Raw genomic sequence first — 10,992 nt, forward strand, 5'->3', positions numbered from 1 at the left:
ATTTTGCCTGTCATGAAATGCCCTGGAAGTCACCATGTCGCACTTTTGTATACAATCGTTTCCTATATTATAGTCTACACTAACGAAAGACTGTTGAACGCCCAATCCACGGTCTTAAGGCGGGGGGGGGGGGGGGTCCCACAATTATTTCATTATTGTTTTACTCTTGGTTAAAGTTTAAAATTGTTCGGTCAAGTAAAATCGATCCATATTTTTAACCAAGTACATGTACGCTGTGTTTGCCTTTACTACGAGCATCGATTAGTGCAAACCGGATAGGCGGAAACACGCCACGGGTATCCCCTTGACAAACGTCAATACCTTTATGAAATTGAAATATTTATCTCGAGGTATAATGGGTATAGAATTATTTCACGCTGCGATGTTAGAGAAATCCGGGTACTAGGAATGTCTTCAGGGCAGGGTGTACTTTTGGTAATTGTCAAAGACCTTACTTGGTGTATCCCGATATGCATTTAATAACAAATCTGTGGAAATTTAGGGTTCCATCGGTCATCGATCTTGCAAGAGAATAATATTAAAGGCAATCGTGTTGCATAGAATCGTGTGTGCTTCCCAGTTTGATGGCTGATAGACTATTCAAGCCTGAAGCCTTTCTCAGATTCAAATTTTGGGTTGAAAAGTAACCTCATTTTATAGTCATTAACTACTGGGGTAACTATAGTTTCCAAAGACATAACTTTCAAAGGCTTGAAGCTTTGCGGATTAGCTTTTAATTTGGATAATAGCGACAAGTACACTCTGTTTATGGAAGGAGTGGTGGTTTAAGAAGAATCAGAGATGAGGAAAGCATGTGACGTTTCGACTAAAGTGTTGTGTTTGTCTTCAGGAGAATGTTTATCTTCGGCTATTTTTGTAAACACTCACAGACAAAAACTTCAGTACTCCACGCTCATTTTAAGATATTTAATATTGGATTTATTGTCATTTTGTAGGTTAATCAGGCATAGTATTTGGTCCTCGGAAAAAAAAGTAAGACAAATTTAGTACAAGGACCGACCGGATTGTACACATGGTGAAGGCTCTGAAAGTCTTTTTAGACTATTTAGTCACAATTTTAAAGATTTGTCGAAGTGCAAACAAATCGATAAAAAGAAAGAAAAATAATATTTCCTGATTAGTATGCTCAGTAAAAATGACTCCAGCGAACCAATAAAGGCTGTGATGTTCAAACGCAAGGACACATAAACGTTTTGTTTTAGAATGAACTCAAGAATCGTAAATTCATGGTATCAACCAAAACCTGCTTTAAGTGCATTTTTGGGAGAAATCTATATAATACAATTTTTTTTCACCGCGAACAATAAAATACAGCACTAAAGGCCGGACACCATAATGTGTTAAATCTCACGAAACGCAGTGAACGTGCAGCCGGGCTATCCGTTGACAGCGCCCTCTGTTGACGTTAAATAACGGGCGGTGCCAATGTCAAGTTCAGGACACGACCCGTAACGTTGCCGGTGTATAATAACTAATTTTTGTACTACAGTAGCCCACATACTGTACTTTGGAATAATACAAAAAGGGATTTGGAGTGGTTGGAGAATTGAAATAGCACAACCAACCAATTCGTTGACCCTGGAACCCTTTCTCCCTTTAAATTATCATAATATATACAGCCTAAACTGGTTTCTATCATTATATTTGTTTTCATCACCTTTTGAAGATAGGCCTACATTTCAAATGTTCATCTACTGAGGTTTATTTCTTTCAATTTACCAAACAGGTTAAAAGACAGCCAGACAAAGAGTGCAAATGGCGGTGGTTACCTACATAGTGAAGGGTTCTGCAAGCGAACTTCGTTCATCGCGGCCCGAAGTCTTCCAATTTGACGGTGTATTATAACAGCACTGTTCGTTAAAACTTGCAGTGGAAAATAATGCAGCAAAAGTAGTTCTATTCGACATTTTGCATGTACCTGTTGCCAAGATCCAGTAATCTTGGCGGATTCAGCAACAATCGGACACATTTTCCCACCCTCTAAATGTGTTCCAAATTATGACAATGTTTCCAAAATAAATGACAATCAATGTTTCTTTACCTCTCGTAAGTAGAGCCATGCTTGCAACGAGTTTCACCATGCAGCATTTATTGCTCCATAGTTCCACCATCGTTTTGTCTAGTCTTTGCTCTATGGTTTTACCAAGCCACCATTAAACACCCCCAATGAAGCTGTATACGCATTAGCTTGCTTTTTATCAATAGTAAAGTTTCCCCACGATTGCATGTCTCTATTTTTAACATCGCACATACCCAAAAACTCATCTTTTAAATTATAGCTTGAGAAGTAAAACCATAGTTTTGTTCAAATAATGAAGTCTGTTATAATTTACATAATTCCGAATTTATAACATTATGATTTGTTTATGATATCATGCAACTAATACGATGTGTATTCAATCAAAAAAATGAAATGCTAGACTTATCCTTAATATCTCTGAACCTCTGAACCCAGAGAGAGAGACCGATAAAAAAATTAGACTGAACATACAATCAATATGAACCCGTGGTCACCGATTAAACAAGAATTACCAAGCGTTATGGCCAACTTGGGGCACGACGAGAAAACCATGGTCACTCGTTAGCCGGTCCGACGCCAGCAGAGAGGCCCCGCATTGATTGGCTCACAGGCGCGTGAATTATGTGAATAAATATAAACGAATGGGCGTGTCGGTGTTTGCGACAACCCCTACGTGTGACGTCGTCGGGTCCAATCGATGGCGGTATGCACTTGTATAACTTTACGCGCGTGTCCAACGCAAGTCCACTAATCACTCCAAGCTCATGCACGACAGTATAAGCAACAACCGTCCACAACACTCAAACAACTTGTCATCTGTTATATCATCATCATCATCGTCATCATCACCCCCCCACTTAAATGTCCCCGAGAACTGAAGTAGTCGGACTACTGAACATCGTTGTCTTTTGAATACTAGTTCCAAGGAACACGCACTTATACAAAAAACAGAAACAGTACACACACACGGAAAATGTTTTGGGACGCAAACATGGAGCACATTCCCCTGGAAAACAGGCCGCCTTCGTCACTGTTCGGTGGCTACGACCGAGCGCCGTTCGGCGATGTCCTATCGGGTCATCAGCACCAGGGCTTCGGCAGGAAGATCCAACACGATCACCACAGTCACGATGGAGTCAAGAGGCGGCGGAGAAAGGCTAAGTGTCCCGTGCAACAGGTCCATCAACGACAGGCAGCAAACCTCCGGGAGAGGAAAAGAATGCAGTCCATCAACGATGCGTTTGAGGGTCTCCGGGAGCATATACCCACCCTGCCTTACGAGAAGAGACTGTCTAAGGTGGATACGCTCAAACTGGCCATTGGGTACATCAACTTCCTGGCGGAGATGGTCACGTCGGATGCCAGCAGTGGAGATGGATTGAACAATAGTGGACAAGAAATCCAAAAGAAAGTCATCATTTGCCATAGAGGTGAGTTCAGAGTAAACTTCTCACAAACACAACTTTTTGAAATAAATACCGTAGTTTTTTACGACACGTCGGTCACTTCAAACAAACTTCCTCTGCCTAAAATGTTTAATTAATTAGAAGACAAGTTACGTCTAACATAATCATTCGTGGTTTTTGAACAATCTTTCATGCGACAACATCAAATTAAAATTCTTTTGCTTGAGTTCGGTAAGTTTGGATGGTGGAAGTTTGTTTTGTAACTATCCTATCCATAATTCCGATTTTAGTGTCGTGATAACACGGTGGCAATAAACGCATGGGAAAGGGAATACAAAAAATATAGGTCTATACCCATCGTCAAAAATGCGGAATACTCCGGCTGCAAGGAGTAGGCCTAATGCATAAATGTGGGACTATCTAACGGAAACAAACGAGATGGGGTCTATGAACGCCATCTTGCTGGTAGAATATGCTTCCCCCAGTACACTTTTATTGATGAACAACCCTTGACTTCGTTTAGTCTGCATGTTTTGCGCACACTCACTACACCCATGTATTACACCGGACACTATACTTTGAACTGGAGGGCCACTAAAGCTCCTTTTTAAAAAGTGAATGAGTTCTGCAAGTTAATAGCATGTCAGGGTTTATACACAATTCCCTCGTATAAATAACGCTTCTTCAGTGTGCCATCGCGCTACAATCGCGGATAACTAAACCGACTAATGCCCAAACACCATCCAAACAACCTAACAATAATAACCCCCTTCTTCAGGTACATCATGGTAACCCCTGTTTTTTGTTCCGACCCCCCTTTGATGTCAGCCTGGTAATCCTCCTTAGCTCTTCACATTAGGTGCTTCATGTTTTGGCAATAGTCACGATAAGTAGGTTCTATCAGCGGGGCCTGGTGCCTCTGTGTTACCGGGGCTAAGCGGCTTATTCTCCCGTACATCTTGACTTCCTTGAGCACGGTGAATTAAAAGGTCGCTGGTGTTTCTTGTTGAGATGCAAGACGCTCATTTGGGAAATGATGTAATGCGGTTCTCAATGAATGCTGCGATTAGTTCTTTGATACGGTTGATTATTTATAAGCAAATGAAAGAGAGCAATCCGGGCAAATTATTGTTGAGTTCGGTAGGAATTAAAACTTTGCATAGTGGCGAAAACAATCTACAGAATTGCGGAAACACCAAGTATGTAAAGATGTATCTATCTAATGTTGGCTCTGAAAATACACGATGGTATAACGACGTTTCGGCCACTCGTCTTCAGGAGAACCATAATAAATGTGGTTTTTTTTTTTTTTTTTTTAATTGAGCACCCAAAGTTGACGAAATCTCACTGCACTGTTATAAACTTTTGCTCAAAAAATCACAGGATATCTTTAAATTGTGTTGGGAATGGGAAATCACGTATTGATGTTTAAATTTGCTAAATTTAGTTATCGATCTATCGATCAATAGTCAACGAGTAATTTGAAGAATGGACTCGTCATAATACGTCATTAAAACAAAGACAAATACAATGGAAAAACAAATAATGTGTTTATGTATTGACGTCGTGCTTAACTATTTATAGACATAATGCTGTTTATTGTTGGGAACCACTTTCATTTAAAACATAACATATGCTTAGTAAGTTAAGCAAACTAAAACATCAGGTACCAGTCACAAAAAGACGAATAGCATGGCATGTTCACTGGTAATCTATTACTGGTAAGTAAGAAGCTCTGTGCTTACCAGTTTTATGAACTTTTGTCAATGTCTCAATTGCTAGTAAATCAGTATACACAATTAAATGGGTCACGGGGCCTTTTCCCAGCGAAACTGACCCCTCTTTTAAACAAGCTACTCAAAATCATGAGTAGGTTAACTAAAGCGAAGACCTCACGCATTACACGTGTCCACAGTGGTGTGTGTAACAGGCTCTTAAAACTATAGAGGTATTGCCCCGAGTCAAGAGCAATCGCTCCGCGTGGTCAGCGGACCGCGCACGCTAGCGTCGTGGGCACTCGTGGCTCGCTGAGCCCCGGGCCAGCCGGTAAGACACGGTCCAGTCAAGCTGGTTGGCCTAGACCTACACCACGCCCAAGCGATTGTTCCTTGGGCTATTTTTTCTAGTCAGTATTTTTGCAAGTTGGAGTCATTTTTGATTAGCAATAAATATTAGATTGCAGGTGGGGGGCCTTTAGTATTAGATGTACGAGTCTTTGCCTGTGTGTATATACATTACAATATTCATATTTAAAGGGGTGCTAACAAAACACTTTTGCACCCTAGGCGTGTAATTCTATTCGTATTAATTTATATGACACCACACATCAAACACAGGCTTTCATGTGTATATTATTTATGGTATAAGATCGTTTACAAACCGTGCGTTCAAGACTAACAGGGTTTCACTGAGGAGCACTGGCAGAGTTTCAAGCGGGGCTCTATCGGCAGTACAACACCAAACCCGAGGCTGACTACCTTCCAAATTGTTAAATCATAATCATAATTTTAGACGGCTCTGCTGCCAGAGGGTGTAATTATTGCTATTTAACATGATGTAAATGGCGCGTGTGTTTAATTATATCACCTCCTATAAAGTACACCCTCACGCTCCCCCTCAGCCCCTCCACACACACAAACACCTAATGAACAATTAAATTTATGCATAATTAATGATATGACTAGCACTGTTAAGTAAAATTCACTTATAATGCACGAGCCTAGAACCCCGTCCAAAAACGTTACAAACTCAGCGGCCCGTGAACAACAAACTTGCATATGATTTTCGTTGAGGGCGGTGTTATGTTTTGGGTTCGCGACCGCGATAATGTTTGTCAACGGTGGGTGACAATAATTTCAGCAGGGATGAAATCTCAGATGTATTTTTACGATGCTATGAATAAATATTGTCACGGATAGTCTTTAGTGATTACTTCGATTGACTTTAGGGATGAGCTCCGATCTAATCAATGACGCTACTCAGGCTTTTAAAAAGTATTACGAGTTTATAAAAAGTCAAGTTTTCTATAATGTTTACAAAAAGTTGGACGGTCATGGCTGTCAGAAACTAGTATGCACTGTTAATGCAACTCAAAAACTACGAACATAAATATTTAATGCACTGTCCTTTTATTTATTTATTTTGTCCTAGGTTCTCCATCTCCATCAGAAATGGGTGGACTACAACCCCTCGCCGGACATTCACTTTCATGGTGCAGCGAGAAGAAGACCTCACCCGGCCCAAACAACACAATGACGGCCAAGGTTTGGACACCAGAGGACCCTCGCCAAGTGAAATTCACATCATTGGATTTGGACACTTCTCTGGACAGCATGGGGTCGCCGCCCCTTATGCTATAGCATACGAACAATCATAGACATTATTTTCGCCGGTTGTGGGGACTTTGGCAATAATAGAAACGCATATTTTAAACTCTTGAAAGCCAGTAAAAATGAAGGCCAGACGCGGTCGCCATTTTGTTTGTTTTTGTTTGTACGAGAGGCAATACACTCTACGCAAGGAAAATGTTCACATTGATAAAACTCACCAGTGCATCTTCTTCACCGACTGGAAAACTCCATGTATCCGATCTGAGAATGAAGCATCTCATCAAAGACATAATTCCACTGGGTTCCATTCACTGAAAAAAACTTGAGCTCAGACACCAACAACATTCTTGAAAGAACATCTCTGATTTTGAAGATTAAAATCCTCCACCATTCTTTTACTTCATTCATGTGGCGATTGTTGCTAGGAGTGGTCTGAGCGTATACTCGAGAGGGCGTGACCGGTTCGGACTGGTTGGTTCTGACCAGTTTGACGAACATAATTATTTCGGCTTTAAGAAAACAACAAAAAGGCGCTCAAAGTAATGTCGTCTGCTACTTGGAATAAACTCTGGACCCATCAATACAACTTCCAAGAGGACATACCGATGTGTTAATGGTTGTTTCTCCTATTTTCTTTTTGACAAAGGGCAGAACGGAGTCAAAAGATGGTGTTATATCTTTTGTAATACATTTCACCAGCTGAAGAGTTATGTAACAAACAGCTTAAACGCAGCTAAATTCCTTTGGGGAAATGAAAGAAATCATCTATCAGCTTGATAAAAGAGATGCTCAACGTTTTCCATTTTACTTGATACTCATGAGGTAAACCTAGGTGCTATTCAAAGTTAAGTAAAAATTATGCCAAACAATGCGTGAAACAATCATGGATTTTGAACAAAATTCATTAAGTCCAAATCACACGGTTTATGGCTATCAGTATAATAGCAAGAACGGTAACCAACCAACCAAACTACTACGAAATATACGTTGCGTTGTGTTGGTTCCCTGTTGCTTATTTTGCTGAGCAAATCAACCTGAGAGGCATTTTTTTTCTTTTTTTCTCTCTTCTTGTTAACAATCCTCCATGCTTGGACATTGTGTACAAAACTGTAGGAAAAAAATGTATAGCAACAATAGGTTTAGATAATAGGGATTTTGGGGTTCTCAATTATTATTATTGTTTCTTTTTTTATACAGTTCCTGTATAAAAGGGTATTCACCGCCGTGCCAATATTTTTTACAAATAATAATTTGTTTCTTTCTTATAGTTGCATGTTTTTCTTTATAAATTTGTCCTCATTTTCTACAAGGCACTTCTAAGTGCAATAATGGTTGTTTTTGTGAATAACAGTGCCATCGAATCTCTGTCCTAGTATACTGAAGGGGTGGTAAAACATTTGTAATGGGAAAACTTGAACCAATCACAACCAATGCAATATACATGAGATTGCTGCTGCTTAAGCCCCCAAAGTAGCTAAGCACAACACAATTGTGCTTACCAGAATAGTGTCACCAGAGAAAATATAACATTAAGTTATGTACAATGTGCAACCTAACTTTTGCTTATAGCAATTTGTTAAGCATGAGTTATTGAAATGCTTAAACATCTCATGAATAATTATGAAAATAGACTCATGTTCCTGCTTAGCATTTTTTCTGAAACCTTTTTGGAAACGGCTTGGGCGCGGGATTATAGACTTTTTCACTTTCACCGATCATTGAACAACCCTGCCCCTATCAAAATTTATTTTGCAGTATACAATAAATTTATCTAAGAACATTTCTTTTAGGTAAAAAATGTATCCAGATATTGCATTGAAGAAACAAAACTGTCTCCCTTATGCAAAACTTTACTCAACACGGAGAAAGTCTGCAAAAAAAGCTTAAAATAATCATGAAAATTAGAACAACTATATATCGAGATGAATTTCAATGCTGAGATGCATTTTCATGCTTATCGCCAGGCTCCATTTGCTTTAACATCTGTTCTAGGCAGCTCCTAAAATGATAATGATAATCAGGTGTATGTATATAGGCCTATATCAGAAAGTAATGACAAAGTCTATTGCTATTGTTGATAATCTGATAGTGGCATACTATTATCAACAAATTATCGGGAAAATCGAATTAGCTGTTGCAAACTGCTTACCAACCATATTTCATGGTAACAAAATAGTTAATGGCCTGGCGTTGGGCTTACCTATAACATGACCCACATAGTCTCTCCATACGGTCGAAATAAAACGTCATACCATTAACAATTTCTTTGCAACATATCATCGGCGTATAGGCTACATGAGAAATTTTGCCCCAACTATTTGAAATTTCAAAACAAAACAAAACGACAATTATTTTAACAATGACAATCAGCTTCTTGTTTTATAGTAAGGTGTCATCTTTTCAAATTAATGGTTAAATAATGGACAATATCGTTACTTGTAGAAGTAGTGTATCTCTATGTGGTCTTGTGCAACCATATTTTGTCAGTTCTTAAAAGTTCTTACATTTTACAAAGATATGTACATAGTTTGTAAAAAGAAAAAATGACAAGAAAAATATAATGTAATATATTGAGTAAGTTATGACATAGAATTATATTTCTTGTACAAAATTATTTATCGCTTGATATCAATCAAATCTCAATCAATTGTTTTTATATGAATTTAAATTAAATTATTCTCACGCTGAAGGGTGGAGTTTCCAATTCTTCTTTTTCTTAACGCTGAAAAAAAAAATTAAAGGGAGAAGTTCTTAAATAATTTATTATATTGATCTCGGTTCGTTATGTATGGGGAAGTTGTCTTTAATTACAATAAAGAAATGCCATAAAGTGCGCAACGTGTAATGTATATCTATATTGATTAGTGTTGAGTGTATGTCCGCATGCCTTATAAGAAAAACACCCCCCCCCCCCGCACCCAACCACAAAAGAGCACCACCAATTAATTAATTATGGGTCCAATTTCATTGAGCTGCTTAAGCAGAAAATATTGCTTAACATTTCTCTGCTATTGGCAGAAATGAGTAGGATACCAGTCACAAATTGTACTTGTGGCATGGTAACCTTATTCTAATAAATATAATTTTGTTATGCTTAGCTACTTGTTGTACTTAAGCAGCTCTATGAAATTGGGTCCTGTTTGTGAAGCCATGGATTTTCAAAAGAACAAACTTTGCCATTAGCCAATGGGAGAGAGGACAAGGGTGGAATTTCAGTTTGAGATGTGGATTAAAAAACACACAGATAATAACTCCAGGGTAAACCTTTGCAATCAGAGGGACCTGAAAATAACATCCACATAATGCCCCCGGTGGGATTTGAACCGGGGTCTAAGAGCAGAAAGGCGAGGACAGATACCACTATGCCAACCCGACCGCTCGAACTGCACACGGGGTAGTTTTTACCATCAACTTGGAGGCAACCCTGAGCAGTATGCAAAAGGAACTCTTTCGTATCACAGTTGTCTTCACCTTGTCTTAATAAAATTCCCAAGATTACATGAAATTATGAAAGTCTCCTCGAGGTTTGTGAGACACAGTGACCATTTACTCTTGGGAGATGAGAAGCACAACCAGGATTCGAACCCACACTCCGGTGACTCCAGACCACTCACAATCAACAGCTCTCCACTGCTCTCGCCAAGTAAGTTTTTATGCTAACAATTAGTTTGAGCAATTACCAATAGTATCCAGTGCCTTTAGAAGGGGTGGTTCTTCTAAGAACCACTGGTTCTTCTCAGAACCACTGGTTCTTCTCAGAACCACTGGTTCTTCGCAGACCAACTGGTTCTTCTTGGAATCAATGCTCAGAACCACTGTTTCGTCTCAGAACCACCGGCTCAGAACCACTGGTCTGGCTCTTCTCTTCTTGGAACCACTGGCTCAGAACTACTGGCTCTTCTTGGAAACCACTGGATTCTCTCGGAACCACTGGTTCTCCTCGGAACCACTGGCTCAGAACCACTGGTCTGGCTCTTCTTGGAACCACTGGATCAGAACTACTGGCTCTTCTTGGAAACCACTGGTTTCTTTTGGATCCACTGGTTCTTCTTGGAACCAGTGGTTCATCTCGGAACAACTCTGTTCTTCTCCGAACCACTTACTCGGAACCACTGGCTCTTCACAGAACCCTGGCTCAGAACCACTGGTCTGGCTCTTCTTGGAACCACTGGTTTCTCTTGGAACCACTGGTTCTTCTTGGAACCAGTGGTTCGTC

The 10,992-nt window shown here is 39.6% G+C and overlaps 1 protein-coding gene across 1 annotated transcript; it reads left to right on the plus strand.

Moving 5' to 3' along the window:
- Positions 1-2,806: 2,806 nt before the first annotated feature.
- On the plus strand, positions 2,807-9,609 carry LOC117300164 (pancreas transcription factor 1 subunit alpha-like). Its single transcript, XM_033783883.1, has 2 exons — positions 2,807-3,471; positions 6,598-9,609. The coding sequence occupies exons 1-2, from the start codon at positions 3,015-3,017 to the stop codon at positions 6,804-6,806; spliced, it is 666 nt and encodes a 221-aa protein (XP_033639774.1). The 5' UTR covers positions 2,807-3,014; the 3' UTR covers positions 6,807-9,609.
- The last annotated feature ends 1,383 nt before the right edge of the window (positions 9,610-10,992 follow it).

Source organism: Asterias rubens, chromosome 15, assembly GCF_902459465.1.
Source record: "Asterias rubens chromosome 15, eAstRub1.3, whole genome shotgun sequence".
In the NCBI taxonomy this organism is placed as follows: Eukaryota; Metazoa; Echinodermata; class Asteroidea; order Forcipulatida; family Asteriidae; genus Asterias; species Asterias rubens.